Here is a 23,476-nt window from a genome sequence, read left to right as displayed (position 1 = left end):
ATATACATTCCCGCTGCACTGCAGTTGAGCAATTTTAAAATGGGCATCAAATTATCAAACAAAAAACGACTTAAAATTTACAAATTAGCTTTTTGGTATTTTCCTAATTGACTATTTGAAATAGCTCACTCGTCATTCAAGCACTTTTGATGGATCCATTCAGCATGGATAGGCTTTTTATGAAATTAGATCACGGAGTTTTGTCGATTTCCGATGGACAATGGCAATTTTTTGTCGAACTGAGTTGCTTAAAAAATAAATCAAACGCTTAAAAGCGAATTAAGATCCGTGACGTACGTTTTAGCATAAAAAGGGTGCCGTTTTCAATCATAGAGGTACTCGTTTTTTTTAAATCAAGTCCCAGACTAGATAGACTAGCTCCACATTTCTTTACACGTCTCTCAGCAGACAGAATGTTTGCATGGCAGTTCGAACCAGAAGTGAAGATCGAAAAAGCGGCTATACATAGTGTGTTACCTTCCATGTTAAGGAAATCACCAACGATGACCGGGGTGAGTACACTTATCTACTTTTCCTGTTACCTGAATGTCCAGTTAAGTAAGGGGTCAGGATGTTACATGTTCTCAGATGCATAAGTTAATCACTTGAACCACCTGTGGCGGGTGTTGTAATATATATTCTCTTAAATGGATATAGGAGACATCTTTCTTAATGTTAATGACTGTGTAATTGCATTTATAAATTAAATATTTTTATACATGAAACTTGCCTCCGCGCGTGTAATCATTGGGTTACTGTAATTATGTTTTTTGTCAGACACAACGCAATTTATGAAAACATGTTTATCGAATTCTTGATAATTAATAATTAGTTAAATACTTAGTTAATACTTAGTTAATAATACAGTCGCCCGATAGAGCACAGCGGGCTGACACTAGAAACCCATAAATATATTTTTTTACACTGTCGTGACAAGTTCAATTTTTTTAGGGTATTTCGTTCCGAATATCTTGTAATTTACACTAAACTGTTATTTACATTTTTATTTTCAGTGAAAAAAGTTGTGTGAAAAATAAACACGAAAACAAAACGTAAACAAATGAAGTTTTTGCTGAAATTTTAACAAATTTCTTTGTGTATACTTAACTTTTTTTAATTGCGCCTAAATGAGGTACAAAATAAGGCGCCTTATTGCATTTCGCTTCCCCACTGACGAAAACCTGTCTACGCCGCTGGGGTAAACAAGAAATCGCAATTCGAAATAGCTCAACATGCACCTCAATATGTCGCATGATTTTTTTTTCATTATATAATAAAAATATAACATTTTCAAATCACGCAAGTAGATGAATACAAACACGAATTAACAGCGATTCTCATACACATTATTTTCACTATTACATTTAAATAGCAGGGTAGAGATTTTCTTTTTTATTCCCTATTACACACATTTGTGTATATATATATATTTTTTTCCTTTTTATACACATGTTAGAGCTTATTGAAATAACACACTTGAAATAACACTATTGAAATAACAAAACACGTGCCAAAAAATGGCGAAAAACGTGTAACCTGTTCAACGTAGACTACTAACAGTAATTAAGCGAAAATATTCTTGTAATTGTGTTACGAGATTTAAGATCTTTTCTTCTTTTGAATTTGAGTCGTTAGTTTTCCAATTTAAAAAAAAAAATGGTATGCTTCAAAGGAGGAATAATAAAACTTATAATTGCACAAAATTTATTAAGTACACTAGGACTCGCAAAATATGGCAAATCCTGCTATCATCACTGCTTGGCAGGTAATAAAATTCAACCGAAGGAAAAAAAACATTCAATTTATGTATATAATATTTATATATTTTCACTTAGTGGCTGTTAATATTATGTCCTCATAATCAAAGTCGAACATAATAGCATCGAGTTTCAATCACTAATCGTTGCAGCAAATCACGAGGAAGGATCATCTTCGCTTGAGGTTTCTGGTTCGGCTTCTTTCAGCCAAGTGAAAAAAGAGCTAACTGAAGCTACTGCGACACCTTTCCCTTCTTGCTCTGCCGGATCTTCACTCTTTTCCCATTTCTTATAAGACTCCTCTGTTAGTACATCCTCATCGTACAAATGGTCAAATAATTGTTTGAGAAGACCTGTGAAAGTGATTAGAGCAGATTAATATTTAGCCAAAATATTCTAATTCAATAGAGAGAGAGGGAGCACATTTCAATTTATCCACTATATGAACGAAAAACTACAGATTCAATTAAAAGACAAACTTAAACCCACGTTGTGTGTTTGAAGAAAGTAAAAATTTATAATGAATCTCAGCAGACACATCAACCACCATTATAAAACATTTGGGGCTGACAGACCGCAGTCCTAAGGCCCGGGACAATCACCATTATTGTTTTTTATGTATATTAAATTCACTACAGAGCCCCCCCCCCCTCCCCCAGTGAAAACTCTGGCTCGAAGACCCGCAAGTATCCAACTGCTTCATGATATGGAGGGAAGGCAAGGCCCTTTCTACCAAAAGCCAATATTGTTTCCAAGAGGACTCCCTATTGTGGTCTCCCTCCTCTAGGAATTATAATTCCATCCTGAGAACACTGCTTTTTTTTGTTCATCCGGTCCTTCACTCAAATTTTGTGACTTTTTCGAGACTTCCGTGACTTATTTCTCATTCCGGGACTTCATGACTTTTCCATGATGGTAGACACCCTGTAATATCATTGTAGAGGGCATCGTTATTCCGGATTTCCACTGTATTCGTATAATTTTGTGACACAGCTATGTGGTAAACATATTTGATTATAGCAAATTGCATAACATTTTGCATGACCAAATAAGTGGGTATTTTTCTTTGTTTCTTATTTTTCAGATGTTAATCAACAAATTTCATCATGAAACAAAATTTATATTGAAATGCTTACATTTTTGGCTTTGCAAATGTAGGTGAGATAACAAATGATTTTTGTTTAAATAGAATGACGCAACTTTGTTGTAAAGAGACGATTCAAGAATCACAAGAATTTAGTTGGAAAAAAAAACAGGTGGGGGAAAAAATGATGCAGAAGCAATTACTGAACACATATTCATCAATTAAAATATATAAAACTAATGAGATTTTTATTTCAGTGATGCACATTGGCAATTGCTGTTTTTATCAACTTTGAGCTCTTCTAAAGAATAAAGTTGATAAATGAAAAATTATGTAACTGAAAAAATATCACACTTGCCTTTTGGCTGGTTCAGTTTGGTTGCAACCGATTGAGCGGCATACAGTGTCTGTAGCTGAAGGTCATCTCTTCCTTCAACATATCGACTGATCAGGGGGAAGCGTTGTTTCACTTTTATACCATCTACATCATATAAGTTATTGGATTCTCCTGTAACTATAACAAATAAAAAAATGGAGTATGAATTTAAATACACCATAAAATAAAACTAAAAAAATTAAGTACGCTGAGTAACTATATTTTCCTACATAAATCAATGGATTGTATCTCATTTAAAGGGAAAAAAAACAGAATTTTCGTCTGAATTGGTATGGCTGCATATTTTTTCCCTGAAATTTTTAAATATAAAAATTAATATTTCAAAAAATTTCTCAATGGTATACAGAAACAAAAGAAAAAAGTTTATTTTTTATTTTAAAAAAAAGTCCTAAAATAAACACCATATCCTTCCATTCCTCAAGATTTTATAATCACCAAAGAAATTTGCAATGCGGATTATATGCAGGAAATTGCCATGCATTCATAAATTGTGGTGCCCTTACCTTATCAATAAGAAAAGTGAAAACATCCAACACAAAAATAAAATGAAAAACAAGTACAGATAAAACCTAATGTGGCATAGTGCTAAGAGGGAAGAAATGTAATTGTGCATTGACCCGACTGAAAGCAAACACACAAAATATAATAATGCACAAAATATGTTCATTAGTTTGAAAGTTTAAATTATGTATGAAAATTCAATAAAAATAATTTCATATGAAGCCTATATACCAACACCACTATTTTCTAGAAAAACATCAAAATTTTTAGCCTTGCTACTTGAGCTGTCTCTTATACATACTTGTGTGGTTATAGCAAATGATCACTGGTCGAGTAACAATCGAGATGTGCAATTTCAAGCTAGTATTACTTCTGATGAAGCTACTGCTCTAAATGCATGAGTGAAAAATAAAACCAAATTCTTAATTGCCATTGAGTTTTCTAAATCACGAATTCAGTTTTACTGTATTTTTTCTAGTAATTTAAAAAAATTCAGTTATAGCCTATTAATAAAATGTTGAGGGCTATAATAAATGATTTCATTTCAGAAAACAAGTCCAATTTGTTGCAACTGGTCCTTTGATTCATGGAAAACCGTGATCGCTACTTTTTTAATTGAAATCATAAAGAATGAAAAGAGGAAACACCAACATATAAAGGAAAAATTTGCAGATACATTAACAGGGATGGAAAATGAAAATTTGATTTTTGTAGCAAGAAAAATTATTTTCATAGCAGTATTAATCAGTTTTGTAGCACTAAAATTTTGACAGTAAATAAAATAAAGTTTTCATTGGCCTATACATATATGCGGTAGTGTACACGGGATTACTTTTTATTTCAAAAAACAGTGTTATCTCAGCTAAGAAGAAGAAGAAGAGGGTGCCCCCCCCCCCAAGGCACAAAATACATAGCGATTTCCTCTAGAAGAAATAAATTTTTTTTTTAAATTTTTAATCATAAAAAAGTTTTGACAGACTTCTTGATATTTATACATATTTTTATATTCTCTACAATATCAACAAATGAGAGGCTAACATGTGGTGTATTTCAGATTTCAAAAATAATTTGAAAATGAGTGTTTTTAGCTCGTAGACTTAGTAATCACTAATTAAAAAAATCACTGAAGGAGATACTTGAAGCACTCATTGGAAAGGTAATTATTTTTCTTGTTTTTGCCGCTGATGCAGGTCTGAGTAGTGTTTTTGTTCTTTTCAGTTTCAAGGATTTTTGAACGTTTGATCTTGCTTCTTTTACCAGAATTTACCCATTTCATATTAAGAATGATAAGTGTTTCTTTTCGATCATTTACTCTCGAACATAATCTCAGTTTGATTCAACATACTTTGAGATGACTTCTTTTCCTTAGTCATTCTTAGAATATTTATTTGAAATTCTCAGAAATTTAATAGAGTGATTAAAAACTTCGACTTAAATTATTTTTAACTTCAACTATAGTAATTTAAACTGCAGAATATTAAATTATTTTTTATTTAAACTACAGAAATAAAACTATAGAATAATGATTCAATTATTAGAAATTTAAATAGAATGATCCTATTTTCACAAAAAATTCAATTCAAGTACATCTGTTTTCACTACCTATATTTTTAACTGATTAGTGATTGCTCCATTTTTTTATTTCCCAGCATCTTCAACAGATTTTCAGTCTCTCGTTTTATTTCCAAGTTTTCTCTTATTCATTTTCCATTATTCATCCTCTTGATATACCATTTTCTTTTACGTCATTCACCAGCATATTTAGTATTCAATGGAAAATGGTTTCCAGATGAGCATTAATTAAAATTATTTTGTCTAGACTATGGTCGTGGTTGGTTTCAAAGGGACGAAAAGATAATTCATGTAAGTGTTGCGCTTGTTTTGTGTTGCCATCTATCTTCAAAATCAAAAATTTTTCTGCAAATTTCAAAACTATGACTGTATTGGATGGAATAATTTGCAGAAACCACTGTAATTTCAGATTCCTTTCATCTAGCTGGAAAACAACTTCTGGATAGTATACAATAAATGTGTAAGTTTATGAAGTAAGTGAATATAAAGCCCAGGATAAGAGTTTTAATGACTAAACTGCCTATGTTATGTCTCACCATATTCCTCATGGCATATATAAATCTGCGAGTTTCGCCCAGATAATTTTACTCATGTGGCTTACATGCCACACTGGCACCAAACTGATGTCTTGCACAGGTGAGAATTTTCTCTCAAGCCTTCCCTGTTCCTTCACATGATTGAACAGGGGCTATTATATTTTTTTCAAATAAAGAGACCCATGAAAAATTGTGACCCGGGTGTCAATAGAAAATATTGACCTGGGCAAACCACATTCCCAGATGTGGAAGCCCTTAGCTGTCGGTATAACTGCTCTATCTGAAAGCACTGCAGCCTGTATGGGATAACCATTAAAAAAAGGGAAAGGTCCCAAAAAAAACACGCCTCCGATTTGTTTGGAACCAATTAACATAGGTGCCAATTCCCAAAGTTGAAGAATCTGTAGTTTAATACAAGATTCATTGAGAGACTGGTTAGTGGAGATGAAGATTACAAGGAAGAAGATTCAGCAGTGGCCCCACGGGGACTCGAATCCCGGTCTCTCTCTTGCCGGACGAGTGTTCTACCATCTATGCTATGGAAGCAGATAGAATATTTCAACTTTGGAGCGTATATATATATATATATATGTTGAAAGGCACCGTACATGGACGGCGTCAACAATCAACTAATACCTCGTGAATGACAAAGGCCAACCAGATGGCCATATGCATATAGAAATGTCCTATTAGTTAAACGAGCTATTAGTTGATTGTTGACGCCGTCCATCTACGGTGCCTTTCAACATATATACAGTATATATACGCTCCAAGGTTAAAATTTTCTATCTGCTTCCATAGCTTAGATGGTAGAGCACTCGTCCGGCAAGCGAGATACCGGGGTTCGAGTCCCCGTGGGGGCAGTGATGAATTTTCTTCCTTGTAATCTTCATCTCCACAAATAACCAGTCTTTCGATGAATCTTGTATCGACAAGTGGAGAGGACGTTTCTATATGCAATCTGTAGTTTGTCACGTCACAAAATATTTCGCTGCTGAAGAAAATGCCATACAAATTAAACGGGAAATCGGAGATTGATCACATTTGGTGATCATATGACCTGGTTTCATGGAGCATTACCATTTTTCACAACAGTTTTGGCCGTTCCCACTTTTACTAAACAAAAATGTCCTGCATTTCAACGCTTCTTAAAATTTTATTCCTAACTGAAATTAATGGTTTAAATTATTTTGCCAACTTATAAACTACTATGTTATAATTCAACTATGAATATTTTTCTCGCTATAGAGTGAGAAAAATTAGTCATTTTAAACATTATATATATATATATATATATTAGAAATTCATAAGTTAGTATAAATTATTGGTCATTTAAATATTTGTCATTTCAAAGTTTTTTCCCGTAGAATTCATTTTAATCCATTGTGATTTTCAGTAATGCTTCAATTCCTACCAATAGCGATTCTTCTTCGAATTTAGCATTGTTGAGCAACTTTGTATTTGGCGAAAATGATCAAATTTCTGTATTTGGAATTTAAATTTCTCGCAATTCTCTTAAGTCAACTTGATCAACCTAACATTGCAAGGACACACACACACAAAAGGATTTTCTCTCTCTGTTCAGTTTTTCATTTTATGCGAAGCCACAATTAGCAAAAATTTTTAGGGTTTTTTTTCCATAAATATACAAAACATTTAAAAAATCTGGTTTCCCCCATCAGAATATTTTAATAATGCTAAAAAATCTGAAGACTTTTAGGTAAATCAGAAGCATTAGCACCTATAAATTAAGTAAATAAAACTTTACACATACCACTTATTATGTGTTCAAACACACATGTAACCAAGGCACGGAAAAAAGTTGGCATGTACATGTTTTCCTCACCAATGTTGCTCTACAGATTAAAAAGGGAAAAAATATTAAAATTATCATTCATAAAAAAATGACATTCGTTAAAACACTGAGATATTATTAAACTCTCGCCATGTAATTTCAATCCCCGTAAATAAATTTTCAAGCAAACTTCAATTATTTGTGAACTAGCAGAAAATAAGAATCACTCAAAAGTGTAGTTGAAAAAAAAAATTGAAATTCAGTAAACCCCAATTTAATGAAACCATGAATATTAAAGTATTTTGAGCAAGAACATCCATGCTCCAGCTAAAATTCAAACTTAGACCTACACAGTGAGAAGTTTGTGCACTAATCTCAGAACTTCTTAACAGTACATGCACCTCATACACATTCCTTTAGGGCAAAGGTTCTTAAACTTTTTCCACCTGTGGCGCACCTTTCTCCTATTCAATGCTTATCCATGAGCTCCACTGACTCCCCGGAGTTGTTTAACAAAGAAAATTTTAGAAAAATTTTTATTAGGCTCACAGCTCCATGGTACCCCTAACAAAGGTTGGAGGCGCACAGTTTGAAAACTCCTGCTCTAGGGGATTTCTAACAAACTGGTACATGCTGGAATGTGTGTTGAGAATTTAACGTGAAGTTTGTTTTTGTGTAATACTTGTGTATAGTTCTGCCATCAAATTTTCTAACTATGAGTAAAGTGTAATGATTGAATAATTGTACCATTGTAGGCCTTGTTCTTTGTGGTGAGACTTTTTAAATGGGGAGATTGGCTCGCATTTATACCTGAAAATTGGGAACCACAGGAAACCACAAACTTGAGTCGACCACCACTGTGGTGAAGGTGAGGGTTCGAATCCCGGTCTTCGCGATGAGAGTCCAATTCTTTTGTACATACAGAAAATGATATTTCTGACTATTTGTACAGTTCCAGGGCTTTTGATTGACACATATTTTCAAAGTAACATATTTGTGTCTTCATCATATAGAAAGATGATACACTGGTGAAATAAATTAAGAGAATTTGCATATTTTATCGAATTTCATGAAAAGAACTGAACTGAATGTAAAAGCACTGCTTCTAGACAAAAATGCAAATCTTGTGCGTCAAATAAGTAAGCATACACGTGTGTGTAGGCGGAGCCAGTAAAGAAACAGGCTTTATAAGCGCGCATAAGTTAAGATGCATTTCGTTTGCTGGCACACCTTGGCAAATTTCTTGGTGTTATTTTGCAGCAATCGGTTAATTTCAAATTGTAACAGTAAAAATGAGTAACCACCAACGTTTAGATGATGGAATGAGGTGGCGAATTGTGGGGAGGCTAGAAGCAGGCCAATCTCAAGTCCAGATTTGTAGAGAGTTCAATTTAACGCCCAGCGTCGTATGTAACTTATGGTAACTTATGGAGACAGTTCCAGGATACTGGATCCATCGAGAGAAAGCCTGGGCAAGGTCGTCCAAGAGCCACGACGGCCAGAGAAGATCGTCATTTGTCGATTATAGCGAGGCGTAACAGGAGTGCTACAGCTTCTCAGCTCTCTCGTGACTTGTATGCAGCCACAGGAACCCGTGTATCAAGGGTGACTGTTTCCAAAAGACTTCATGAGAGAGGGTTGTTTGCAAGAAGACCTGCTGTTTGCGTCCCGCTCACTTCTACGGACAGGAGAATCCGTTTATCATGGCGCAGAGATAATAGAGATTGATAGATCAATGGGCGACCGTTCTCTTCACTGATGAGTCCCGGTTCAGCCTAAGCACCGATTCTCGCCGTACGTTCATATGGAGAGAACCAGGGACCCACTACCTACCCTCCAACGTCCGCGAAATCGACCATTATGGCGGAGGAGGTTTAATGGTCTGGGGGGCAGGCATCATGTTGGATGGCCGCACACCTCTCCATGTCTTTGAAAGAGGCACTGTGACTGGTGTGAGGTATAGGGATGAGGTCTTGGAGCCTTATGTTCGCCTTTTCAGGAGTGCAGTTGGCCCTGAGTTCATTTTAATGGACGATAACGCGAGGCCACATAGAGCTCTTCTGCGCGACGATTTTCTAGAAAGTGAGGATAATCGCCGGATGGATTGGCCAGCCAGATCTCCAGACCTCAACCCTATAGAGCATGTCTGGGACGCTCTGGGGAGGGCAATTGCAATTCACAACCCCCCTCCGGGAACCATCCAGGGAATGAAAACAGCGTTGCTGAACGAGTGGGACCAATTGCCACAGGAAATGATAAACTGCCTTATTTCAAGTACGAAATCACGCTGCGAGACCTGTATATCTGTAAGAGGGGACCATACCCTCTATTAACCCATTTTTTTGTTTATTCTGCAACCGCTGTTTCATACCTTCCGACTCCAACGAGTGTTACGCACGATCATGCATGTGTATTACACAATTATTGAATGGTTATTTGTTTTGTATTGTATCAATGTATGTACATATCAAATTTCATTAAAATTGGTACAGTAGTTCTAGAGATAATCGACCAAATCTGCAAATTCTCTTAATTTCTTACACCAATGTATATAACATTTTAAATCATGCATTTGTTTTAGCGGATAATTATGTTTAAGCTCTGTAATCTAGAGAGAATGAATTTTTATATTTCAAGCCTCTTCAAGCCTTTTTATAAGTGTAGCCTCAGGAGAGACAAGGCAACAACTTTCTAATTGGAAGTTAAAAGACTGGATGTCTCTGTATAATAAGTTAATTTCTTTATTTTAATAACTATACAACCTCCTGCAATATGAATAACATACATGAAGTCTACACGTCATTAGGATACTTTTATCTAATTGAAGCATGCCTTTAGGATCAACAGTTGCCAGTAATTTGCTGCAAGGGGCTATCACCCTATATAAATGATACAGCAAAACTTTTCACTTTCAAGGTAAAAAAGATTTAAACATATGCAGATCAGCATTAAATTACAAACGCTTCAGAAGTGATACTAACCTCAATCCAATCATACAGAGCTTCATTGGATTCATTTGAATTTAACATAAAATCTATCTGCTTCTTTACTTCAGGACTGGACAATTCATTCGGTGGCTGAGACTTCACTGGTATTATGGTGAAATCCAATTTCTGTTAGAAAAGATTAAAGAAAACACAGAAACAGAGACATGACTGAAATGGTTTGCAATCATAAAGATTTCCCAAAAACACAATCAACATTCAAGAAAAATTAAACACAATCTTTTTTTTCTATCATTTTCATAAAAACCTTTGTTTTCATGTCAAAAGAATAAAGGAAATTTTATTTTCAATAAGAGTACGTTATAAGAGCTCACAATCATGGGAAAAATTGTTATAACACTTCTCGCAATAAGCAAATTTAATTTTTTTGCCCCTGTCAAATTATAAATTTATTGTAAATTGAAAATCTCTTCTATATCTGCATTATATAATAGTTTTTTAGATCAAATTCTAATATTAACGAATGAATTCTGGTCTTGTAACAATTTATTCTTCAAGAAGTTTTTGCATAGAATTTCATAATCTCAAAAGGCATGAACAAATAAAATTCTCACTGCCAGTTTTATCTTCTTGAATAATTTATACATTTTAGCAGGATTTATTCAGCTGTTCTGAAATTACTTTAAACTGCAGGCACAAGTCAAACAAACCCTGGCAGTGACTATGGTCTCTCAGTCATTTGGTGAGACTCAACTGGAATAAAATTGTCACATATACCATGTGTATATTAGAAAAGCCAAAAAAATATGAGGGGGAGGGATGTGACTTTCTTTTCTTGAGTGTCTTTTATATTAGAAGTACCTCACACTCACAGTAATAAGAGCAAGACTGCTTTTCCCAGCCTTACAAAAAAGGAAATAGATATTTTCTGGATATTATTTCTAGGTGATCCTAGAGAGAAAAGTCACCTAGTCTAAACTGGGAATCGAACATAAGTTCTCTGGCAAACTGGGCAAGGAAAATAGGGTCATTTCTCCAGAGGTGTATATGGTAGCACATTTGCTCAGTTTGCATGGGGACTTTGGTTTGATTTCCAGTGGATACCAGGCAACTTTCTTTCTCGGTTCACCTTGGCATAATATCCAGAAAATATATATGTTTCCACAACCTCATAGTAATATTTATGAAAAGCATGTGCGAAGGTAAGTGATAGTTCAGTTCTTCCAGGAAAAGAATCACTGACTTTCTTTAAAGAATTTTGTTGATGTGATAACGTAAGTTTATTTTTAGCTCTCTATAGCAGAATATTTTTTGTACCTTTAACATAAGCTATCTGACTATCACTCACAAATCATCACATCGTTATAGTTAGATTCTCATATTTTCGCTGTGCTTGCCTGCTTCTACTGGATTATACTGTCTTCTCTTGCAATGTACATTGAACTGTAGTATTCATTTTTTTAAAAATTAATATTCATAGTTTAGGCGTCATAATAAAATTGGGGAATGGGTGGAATTCCCTCGATGAATACTCTCGAATACTCTCTCTCCTTCATAAAGGGTTTTTCCCAACCATTTATACAAATACAAATACAAATACAACGCCACAACAGGCAAAATGCCCAACGAGGTGGCTGATAAAAAGATGCCCATAAAAATATGGTTGTCATATGTTTCAAAAATACAGCAACCCAATTAAAAATGCAATTAACACAAATTACAAACAATATATACACATGATAAAATATTATACAATGCCCATAAAGAATACTTATGGTTGTCTTATTCTAAGTATGGATAGCTTCTCGATGTACCCCAACATGTTTATCGTATTTCTTTTTAAACGTGTCAATTGCGTTACAATTTACTACCTCCGGGGGTAAGCTATTCCATTTATTAACAACCCTATTGGAGAAAAATTCCCTGCGACACCATAACCTTGCATTGTCCCTCACCAATCGATACTGGTGTCCCCTTGTAAAAGCAGTCGATTGGCGGTGTACTAAAAGTTCATGGTCCATCCTATCCATCCCATTGAAAATTTTGAACACTTCGATCATATCTCCTCGACACCTGCGTTCATCCAATGTAAACATATTCAAAAAATGAAGTCTTTCTTCATAACTCAAGCCCTGTGTGCCAATAAGGACACGCGTAGCTCTTCTCTGCACCCCTTCAACCAAGTCTATGTCCCTCTGTAGGTATGGTCTCCAAAACCTTACAGCATACTCCAGTCCAGGACGAACTAAGCCTCGAAAAAGCGGAAGAATGACTTTAGGAGAACGCGAAGAGACCTTTTTGAAAATGAGACCAAGCATTCTATTCGCTTTTTTGACAACCGCTGAACAATGTTCAGGAAACTTAAGTCGCTCGTCAATGAGAATTCCCAAATCGGTGACTCTAGTTGCATCCGGGATAGTGACACCATTCAACTCGTAAGAGAACCGTGGGTTGTTCGAACCAAAATGAGCGACCATGCACTTATCTACGCTAAACGTCATGCTCCATTCAATTGCCCATGCTGCAATCTTGTTTAAGTTGGTCTGGAGCAACTCCCTATCGCTTTCATTCCCGATTACCCCCATTAGCTTCACATCATCTGCGAATTTGCTAGTAATTCCATCGATACCCTGATCGAGTTTATCGATAAAAAGTGAAAAAAGTATGGGGCCAAGGACACTTCCCTGAGGAACTCCAGGAACTCCATAAATTCTGTAACTATATTTTTTGCTGATGGACCTCAGCAAAAAGCTTCGAAGGCCACATGTGGCCAGTGGGCAATGTGTTGAAAACTCCTTGGCTAAAGCCTCCGAAGAACTCATGAAAGAAAAAATGAACGAGTAGACAGCATAAGTGAGCGTAAACATTCCAGAAGTGACTGTTGGGGCCCAGGAACCATTGTCGCCCGACGATTTTTTTGCCCATTTCGGGCACCTGCCCAGCTCTAACGAAGTTTAAAGTAGCCTACGGTTCAATTCCGGTCCTGTTTGGTATATGTGCAAAATTTGGCGGCGATCGGCTTCCAGCACAACTCGCTAGGTAGTAAATTGCCCATGGCGATAGACCTGAGTTGTGTGCTCGGTTTAAAAAAGTCTAAGTGTCAAGGTTTTAAAAAGTCTTGAGCACGCACAAGTATTTGTCTGAACATTAGAAAGGATCGTCTGAATATTAGAAAGGATCGTCTGAATATTAGAAAGGATCGTCTGAATATTAGAAAGGATCGTCTGAATATTAGAAAGGATCGTCTGAATATTAGAAAGGATCGTCTGAATATTAGAAAGGATCGTCTGAATATTAGAAAGGATCGTCTGAATATTAGGAAGGATATGTCTCAATATTAAAAAGGCTTTACTCTCTACCAACCACACCATAGAAGTTTTCACAGTACACAAAGAAGATTAATTCGTTTTATACGGAGTATGCAAACGGTACTTCAAAGATTTCAGGAGCAGCTGATACAGATTACCGATCAAAACCAGCTACAGCAGCATGTTACAAGACTGATGGAAGTAATAAACATTAACCGTGCAAGACTATTTTAGATTGTAAAAACAACCCACTCACACCCTAAGGGTATCAAATGGTGGACGGAGGAGCTCAAACGACAAAAAAGTACGGGCAAGTACTCAAACAAGTACGGGCCATCGGGAGAAAACTAAACCGTTTGAAGAGGACTGGACAGGATATCCGGGACACTATGGTCTCCTTTCGAAGGGCTCGAGCACTTTTCAAACGAGCAGTAACGCAAACAAAATCAAGCTCCTGGAATAGGCTCTGCACGCAAGCTACTACGGCATATGCATGCACTATAAGGCAGTACTTCGGCCCAGGTGAACGCAGATGCAACTTCCAGTGCAGTCCAGCTCCATGCCAAAAGATATAGCAGAGCAACATCTAGCAAGCCCTTTTCCAGAAGTGTGTACATCCATACCAATCCAAAACGACCATCTGGACAGCCCTCTTGCATAACCACTATTTGAGGAACATGAGATCTTACGAATAATACAGGGTAATTCAGAAAAGATGGGAAAAGCTTTAAGAGGTTCACAAACAGTTATAGGCAAAAAAAATAAATAATTTTACTCTCAGTTCTTATGGAATGCACTTTAAAGATTTCAGTCGCTGATTTAAATACTTCGTCCCATTACGCTGACCTCCAATTTGGGAAAGGTGCTCGAAAAACTTCTTATACAAAGATTCTCCTACTATGTTGAGCGGGACGGCCTCCTTCATCCTCTTCAATTTGATTTTCGTATGGGTCGCTCAATGCTCTTCATCATCTAATGGAACAGATTGAGAATAGGAGGAAGGAACATTTACTCACAGCCGTTATCTCCCTCGACATTAAGAGAGCTTTCAATTGTGTGCATCATGAAATTTACGGAAATTATGAAATTGCCATTTCTAGTAATTTTCACGAATTTGAATGACCAATTAGCAGCAGGACCGTTGAGATTCTAAATGAAAAACTTTCAAATTTATGAAAATTATAAAAATTGGAATTTTTAGTAATTTTCATGAATTTTTGAATGCCTAATTAGTTAATTATGATCCTAATTAGCATCAGGATCATTGTAATTGATAAATGACAAGATTTCAAATTTTTATGAAAGTTACTAAATGTCAGAAGCCCGAAATGTATACGTTTTCAAGCGTATTTCGGGCTTTTACCAACTCGACTTGGTATAAAACCTAGGTTTTACCACTCTTCGGGCTTTTACCGTAACATAGACTGTTATCTCTAGAAGTGAATCCTTCGTAACGTATCCCAAAGGTATATGGTACAAGGCTATTGATCTATGCCTTTGATCTGAGTGCTGATCTCTGCCAAGGTGATTATTTCAATTTGATCGGACATGGTAATCTACGACTAGAAACAAAGTTTAAAGCTTCTCTTGCCCAGCCAGTTTCAGTCATTGCCTATCTAGAGTTCGAAAACGTCATAGAGATAAACCAGGCGCGAAACATCCTTCACGATTTCAGCAGCTAAAGATGTATTCGTCTCAAATAAAAACAATTTTAGAGCGGGAAGCGCCGTAGTTTTCATAGGTCTGTTTCCATGTGACAAGCTACCTGCTCATATAAAATCCTATCCAGCGTCTTTAGTTGTGAACACGGATAAGCATACGGAACCTGGTTCTCACTGGATGGCTGTCAAAATTCCTGACAAGGACACCTTGGAATTTTTCGATTCTTATGAACAGAAACCAGAGACTTACGGAAAAGAAATTGAATCATTTACAAGAAGATATAAAAACACATTTTTACTCTAAAGTATAAGTGCATTTCATGCCTTCTGGGGTTATTGTAAATAAATAAATTTTATGGAATTCGACTCCTTTACAGTCACCTACATCCAATGTTTGTGGACAATACGCTGTGTTCTTCGTTATACAGAGAAGTAGAAATGTAACTTTAGAAAATATTGTTGAGAAACTAAACAGAAAAGAGAATGATTTTGGTGTTTATCAATATGTAAAGAAAAATTTTGCTGTGCGATTAATATTCAAGAAATAAAGCGTTTAGTCTAAAAAATTGTCTTGTTGGTTATTTAAAAAACAATACGCAAATGAAACACGACCAATTGAAAATAAGAAAACATTTATTAAATGAGATAAATAATGAATATATGGTTGGTAAAAAAGGTTATATACAATGAATATGGTCGGAACAAGGCTAATAAGGGTTATACATGAGCAGATATGGTGTATGGACAAATCGTCATTCAGCATCCTTAATCAAATCCGAAATACGAATCGATTTGATAGCAAGTTTGCCACATTTTGAAACACAGCATCCTATTTCGTTTCTTCTTATTTTGGCGTAGAATCTTCCTGATTGGCTCACAAATACCGCGTAGTGATTGGATGTGGGGCACAGAAATCGTCAATTCTGAACCCGATCATTTCTTTTCCTCACAACGATGGTACTGGCACGAGCAGGAAATTTTTCCCCCCTGAATATTCTGAGGGAAAATGGACTGCTTACTGATGTCACAAGCTGAGTGCGGAAGCCTTCTATCTCTAGGAGGTTCTGGTTGAAGAGACCTGAGCTTTGTTGTTTCGGTCCATGCTGAATCAAGTCGTTAAATTAATAAGGTGAAAAAGCAGTTAAGACGCCAAGCAGTGCCGAGTCTACTGTAACCCCGCGAAGGAGAAAGGGAAATTAAAAAACTTTTTTTTCACCGCTCACCTGTTTTTTTTCCCATCCACCACCGCTCAGCAATAATCCATAATAGAAATAATCCTGGGGGCACATACACGTGAAATAATCTTTAGGGCACATACAAGTGAAATAATCCAAAATGCACGTTATAAATTTAAAAAAAAAAAACCCCCACATGGAATTGAATGAGTGGTAAACTCATATTCCCGAATTTAAAAAAGAAGTCAGGAAAATACGAAATTAAAATCACCAGTAAAATAAATTCCACGGGGTTTGATATTACTAGGCCTCGGCCCAACAGAAGCTTTATGTAAACACCGTCAAGAATTTAGAAAAATCAGTGCTGAAATGCGACTGTGAGCAGAATATCCTGCAACAACGCACGATGGAAGTGAAATGACACGTAGTTCAACAATGCGTTAGTGAAGAAAATGTTTCGTCCAATCGCTAACATAGGTGCATGAGAATATGCAAATAAGATGTAAGAGGGAACGTAGTAAAATTCCGACAGCTAAACCACAGATGTGATTTTGCTTTTGTTATGACGCCTCAACTCCGTTTTTTTTTTAATGAATACCACAATAGAATGTACATTGCAAATATATATTTTCGAGTATATATGTAATATGTACGCAAAAAAAAAAACTTTTCCGAATACTTTATCAGTGACTACACCTGTAGGCCGAACTTCGTTCGGCGCGGACTGAAAATATCAACTCTGTTTTCACCACAACCGGAAACGGCAATACTATTTCACTAAGCAGGATTGAAGCCCTAGCAGACAGAGAAAGGAGAATAATCCAGTTGAAGCACGCAACCACAGCGAAAATAAACAAACGTTTCCGAGGTGCCACAGTTGACGACTTTCTGAAGGGGTCTAAACTGCATGCCACCCACAAAGATTTTGGGACACAAAACAATTTTCTTTATGCAGAAATTCAAGTTTGGGCAGATGAAATTGCACGCAGTGGTGGTGTGTAAACGCATTTAAACTTTTGCTTGAAAACAAAAACAAACAAAAAAAATATTTTGCAAATTTGACGCATGCACATCAAATTGCACACGCATTATATGTGACCCTCAAAAATGAGCAAAAATTGGCTTAATAAGGAATATTTTATGAATTGTTAAACATATGCTACATTGTTCTGCATTTCTCGACTTTCACGAGTCCTGTGTCCCCTTAATGTATCCAATGCACAGCAGCATTACTAATGAATCTGGAAAATATCTCCCAGAGTTCTAAATACAGCAGTTCAGATTTCAGGGGTCAGAGCTTGCTTTCTTTCTTTTTTTTGTAATCTAATTGTTTTTCTAAGTAGCTATTTTTTAAAAATGGTTGACTGGCTATGGGTTTTGGGGGGGGGGGGGGGAGTCGAAATATTGAATAAACCAAAATAGACACTTTGCTGTAATATTTACGAAAAATAATTACAAACTAAGTGATTAATAAATTACATAAAAACAGGACAGCATGTGTGCAAAACATGAAATTAGGATCCTGCTGTAAAAAATGTAAGACTGCACGAATAAAAATATCTCATAAAAATTAATCATTACTTACTTCAAAATCACTATTGTGAATGAATTCGTCTATGATAGGTTTGATCTTTTTCTCAATATCATCCCTAGATAATGTTTCACCTTTCAGAACTGTTGCTGCAAGGTATAGAAAAATAAAAGCATGAAAGTAAAGAAATATATACCACTAGCTATATTACCCGGCGTTGCCTGGGTTTTCTTCAATGAGGCTTTTTGGATCACCCTCTTTCTTTGAGGGACATACAAACTGTGTCCAAGTTAACCAATATGGCAACTTCCCGCGCGACTCATGAAATAAACAAATCTAGATTTAAAGAAACGTAGAAGTAAACATTTTTTTCCTTTTTTAAAGGGCGCTAGGTAGTTAGTTCGATTTCCCCCCCCCCCTCCCTTTTTGAACTTCAAGTTATCCATCTCTGCCTGCTTAAGCTTCCAAAAATGATTAGTTAAAGCTGTGGAATTTCTTCGATGCACTTTACGGGCCCATAATTAATTTTAAAACAGCCTATAAACTATATGAATTTATGCAGTTGAATATTGAAACATTAATTTTCATGCATCATTGTATTGTGTATATGCTTGAGAAGATATAAATGGGAAGTTAAAATCAATGTTATTGCATGAATATCCAACTCAAAAGTAGGTCCGTCTATTCACTTCGTATTTAATTTTCTGGGCTTCGTATCTCTAAGCGAACTCAATATTTCAAAAATTGAGAATTCAATACACTTTTTTAAAATTATTGATGTAGTAGAAAGCCCCACTAAATTTCCGCATTTCTACAGTAAAATCGGCAATTTTAACCCTGATTTCTATGGGGGATCACCCTTTTCCTGACCCTCAAAGCGATGCTGATAATGATTATGACGTCTATTCAAAAAGCCTCATTACTGAGAGTATTGAAAATGTGGCAAACCATTATAAAGGCATAAACACGTCTGAAACTCATCGCTAGGGAACCACGGTAACCAAAGTAAACGTTCGGAAAGTGATTGTTGAGGCCCAAAAACCATTGTTGCCGGACAGTTTTTTGCCCATTTGGGGCATTTGCCCTGAGCTGACGAAATTTTAAAGTAGCCTATCGTTCAAGTCGGGTCCCATTTGGTATATATGCAAAATTTGGAGACGATCGATCTAAAATTGTAGATTCGTATAGAGAACATACACACACACAGACACACACACAGAAAATAATTTTATATATATAGATAGATAGATAGATAGATAGATTTTAACATATCAGAATTTTAATATCAAAATAATTTCTTGATATTAAATTCAAGGGAAGAAACACCTTCTAACGACCCCACTTTCAATAGCACAGGATGTCCTTGATTTAGTCTTAATTTAAAAAAAAAGAAAACTATAACTTTTGTTGCTTAACCGTCATTGTTTAACAGTCTGGGTTAATTAGATGGGGATTAGTTGTGGGAAGGCTTACTGCCATAGCTCTACCGTCATCTCTTGTTGCTGTTTCATTTTAAAAAAAAATGTCACCAGATTCTGAGGAGAGTGTCAAACCACCTCTGAACAGGAAGATATTTATCAAATCAAACGAGACTTGAAAGTGTGCCTTTTTAATTATAAATCAAATAAGATTTTAAGCTAGTCACCAAGTGATAATTAGTAATATTATCAATTATCACTTGGATTCAACAACAATTCATTGTTTATTAGCAGCAAACAGTGAATTGCAATTTCATTTTCGCTGGCCACCATGCATTCGAAAGAAATTTTTGACACTATTAAATTAATTCATCTCTTTTCATAAAACCATAAGCCACATATTTCAAAATAGATCCATCAAGAATACTCTAAAAGCCTAATCGAAGTTTGAAAATTGAAGAATATTTATTATACATTTAATGTGTTCAATAAATACTAATATTGCAATCCTTCTTGGCAGAGTATTGAGGGTAGAATTCGGAAAAAAAGACACTAAAGTTTTATGTCCTCAATATTCAGAACAGAAATACTGACAAGACAAAAAATAAGTCTTTACAGTTAAGTCTTTATACACTATCTACCAATAAGTATTTGGACACCTATGCAAATGACGATATCTGCGGTCCTGAGATACGTCACGCCCTCCGCCGGTATATATCGTGTAGGAAACAACATCGGCATTAGTCGCATGCAAGATGCCGCGCAGTTCGGAGCTCTCTGATTTCGAGAAAGGTATAATTATCGGGTATCACAAAAATGACCGATCCTTAAGGGACATATCTAGCGAGCTGAAGTACCCAAAATCGACAGTGGCCTATGTGATTAAGAAGTGGAAGGTGAGCTGTGATTGTCGGAATTTGCCTCGAGTCGGCAGACCAACGAAACTGGGAGATAGAGACCGACGGATGCTGTCCAGAGAAATTCGGAAGAACCGCACGCAACCGATGGCCCTCATCCGCGAGGAGTTTCAACAGGCATCCGGGAGTATTGTTTCAATGAATACCATCCGTAAGGAAGCACGTCTGATTGGTTTTCATGGTCGTGCTGCTGCCCATATGCCTTTGATCACAAAGTCCAACCGCGTTGCTCGGTTAATGTGGTGCAAAGCACATCGAAATTGGACTGTAGATCAGTGGAAACGGGTTCTTTGGAACGACGAATCAAGGTTCACCCTCTACCGTTCGGATGGCAGGGTCTGGGTCTGGCGTCTGCCTGGAGAACGTCTCCTGCCAGAATGCATTGTGCCAACAGTCAAGTTCGGCGGAGGTGGAATTATGGTCTGGGGGTGTTTCTCCTGGTATGGACTGGAACCCTTGGTCCCCATTCATGGTAAGCTCAACGCCGATGCCTACTGCACTATTTTGGATGACAATATGCTTCCTACGTTGTGTCAGTTTTACGGGGTGGACCCCTGTTACTTCCAGGACGACAATGCCAGCTGTCATACTGCGAGGTTAACCAAGGCTTAGTATGGTGCCAATGGGGTTCATCGAATGGACTGGCCTGCCCAGAGCCCAGACCTGAACCCTATCGAGAACCTCTGGGACGAGTTGGATCGCCGAATTAAGGGGTGCCCTACCCGTCCAACATCGGTGAAGGAACTGACATGTCTTCTCCAAGCCGAGTGGAAGAAAATACCACTAGCCGTCACACAAGGACTTGTGGAAAGTATGCCCTGGAGGGTTCACGCTGTAATTGCCTCTCGTGGAGGCTCTACCAACTATTGATTTTGAATAAAGTTAGTTTTTCTTTTCTATCACAGGTGTCCAAATACTTATTGGTAGATAGTGTACAAGGATTTTCAAGGGACCTGAGAAAATTGCTATAAGGGATTGATTGTTGTAGAATGAATCCAACATAACTCACATTATTACTTTTGGATATCTATCTCCCAGACCAAACAGTAATGTTATTTACACCATAATCTTCACAGGTGATATCATTACATGGAAGTATTAAGGTTATCTCAGTAGAATTTTACTTTTTGTTGAGTTTTAAATTCTTGCAATTAAAACAAAAAAGTTTCAACAATTACCCGAGATATCTTTGCCATTAATATTCTGTACGTCAGGAACTTTTTGTTCGAGGGATTTTAGTTCTTGCTGAGCTACACGACTTAACTTATTAACAGTCTCTAGGAGGTTCTCCCTTTCTTTAGAAACTGAGGGTGTTTTTCTTATCGGAGGCGGTTCCTGATTGCTACGGCCTCTACTGGACTCTCTACTTGATGCTGCGGACCTAGAACAGATAAAAAGAATTTGGATCAATGCCGAGTTGAAACCCAACCCACTACTTGACTGCTGCAGTTGAACACAAAATTTGTCTTCGCTCCACTAATCTAAATTCTGTTCATTTGCTGTCAACATTGGGGATCAAGCAAATGTAACTTGAAGTCTGTGAATTACTCTCACCATTTTTTAAAGGTATCACAGCATTCATGCCGCACATGCAGTTCAAAGTGAATCGCCTTTTCAACACCAAACTTGGCCGATTAGATTTTAGCAACAAGTCGGCTCTAGATTCTTAGAAATAACAAGGAAAAATATTTTCACAATAAATACTGTAATGATTACAATACTCCCTCCCGGCCAAACAGTTGCACTACGACACTCATAATGACAAACAATATAGCGATTCAACCGCTTATCTTTACAGTTCAATATTTCAATTCCCGTTCTGTCTTAATCTGTTGCACAGCTTTAAAATTTGTTGTTACACCATGACTACACAGTAACATTAAAGAAATGGTTAAACAAAAAATAATTTACACAAGAAACTTTTGCGAACTTTTTTTTTTCAAAGCATTTCCAAGGAAGTTTTAACAATGTCTGTAATAATTGAATATCTTGAATATCCAAAAGAGGGGGGGATCAGCCTCTTATTTCATATAAAGAACATTCTATTGCATTTCTTCGAGTGTGAAAATCTAACATTCAATCCTCAGAAGAAATTATATAAAATGAAAATTTCACATAACAATGCTTTTGAGGGAGAAAGTTTCAATATCCAGGATTTATCTTGATAAATGCAATATATCCCCTTTACGTGACATTTATCATAACTGAAGACTGATATTGTTATATGGGTGATTATTATTATACAGGATGTTTTTATTATTATACAGGATGTTTTTATTATTATACAGGATGTTTTTATTATTATACAGGATGTTTTTATTATTATACAGGATGTTTTTATTATTATACAGGATGTTTGCCGTATTAGACACATTCATTAAAACTTTTATTAATAGAAATACCATTTAAAATCTTACCTTTGAGAGCTTCTTCTTGCTTCATAAGAAGGATATGATAGTGCCTCTAATGCAGAAAATCTAGATGGAAAAAGAAATGGTTTCAATAAAAAGAACTTAAATGTGACTTCTGATTAATAACATTCACATTTATGATACATTCCGAAATCTGAAAAAAAAGAAAAGAAAATCAACGTTCAAGAAAAACTTTGCTGTCGAGAATAAATATTACTAACCTGTTCACATGAGCAGTTGACGGATTGTTTTCTGCAGGAGGTAAAACATTACCTCCTCCACTGCCTCGGCCCCAATTTGAAAATCCTCTCCCAGAACCAGGACCCAATTGAATATTATCTACTTCGGTTGGCTACAAAATGCACAAAACAAAAATAAAAAATTATAAAATCCAATCGTATTAGAAAAAAAACTACAAAACATTTAGTGGAGCTCAATGGTCAGTGTTACTAGAGCAAATAATCACCA

The 23,476-nt window shown here is 36.1% G+C and overlaps 1 protein-coding gene across 1 annotated transcript in view; it reads right to left on the bottom strand.

Annotated features, from left to right (window-relative positions):
• Window positions 1-1,615: 1,615 nt before the first annotated feature.
• LOC149076167 (eukaryotic translation initiation factor 4 gamma 3-like) overlaps window positions 1,616-23,476 on the bottom strand; it is a 54,947-nt gene continuing 33,086 nt past the window's right edge. The window contains exons 12-19 of the mRNA XM_089243718.1: window positions 23,230-23,360; window positions 23,015-23,074; window positions 21,776-21,978; window positions 18,317-18,411; window positions 10,624-10,755; window positions 7,622-7,703; window positions 3,200-3,355; window positions 1,616-2,110 (exon numbers count right to left, since the gene is read on the bottom strand). Coding sequence (XP_089099844.1) covers window positions 1,914-2,110; window positions 3,200-3,355; window positions 7,622-7,703; window positions 10,624-10,755; window positions 18,317-18,411; window positions 21,776-21,978; window positions 23,015-23,074; window positions 23,230-23,360 — 1,056 coding nt within the window. The 3' untranslated portion in view covers window positions 1,616-1,913. The remainder of the gene's footprint in view (window positions 2,111-3,199; window positions 3,356-7,621; window positions 7,704-10,623; window positions 10,756-18,316; window positions 18,412-21,775; window positions 21,979-23,014; window positions 23,075-23,229; window positions 23,361-23,476) is intronic.

This window comes from Pholcus phalangioides, unplaced genomic scaffold (assembly GCF_987345545.1).
Source record: "Pholcus phalangioides strain wild (caught in Gottingen) unplaced genomic scaffold, Ppha-v1.0 ptg000015l_1, whole genome shotgun sequence".
Taxonomy (NCBI): Eukaryota; Metazoa; Arthropoda; class Arachnida; order Araneae; family Pholcidae; genus Pholcus; species Pholcus phalangioides.
The sequence above is the reverse complement of the archived record's forward strand: the minus strand, read 5'-3'. Positions and strand labels throughout refer to the sequence as shown.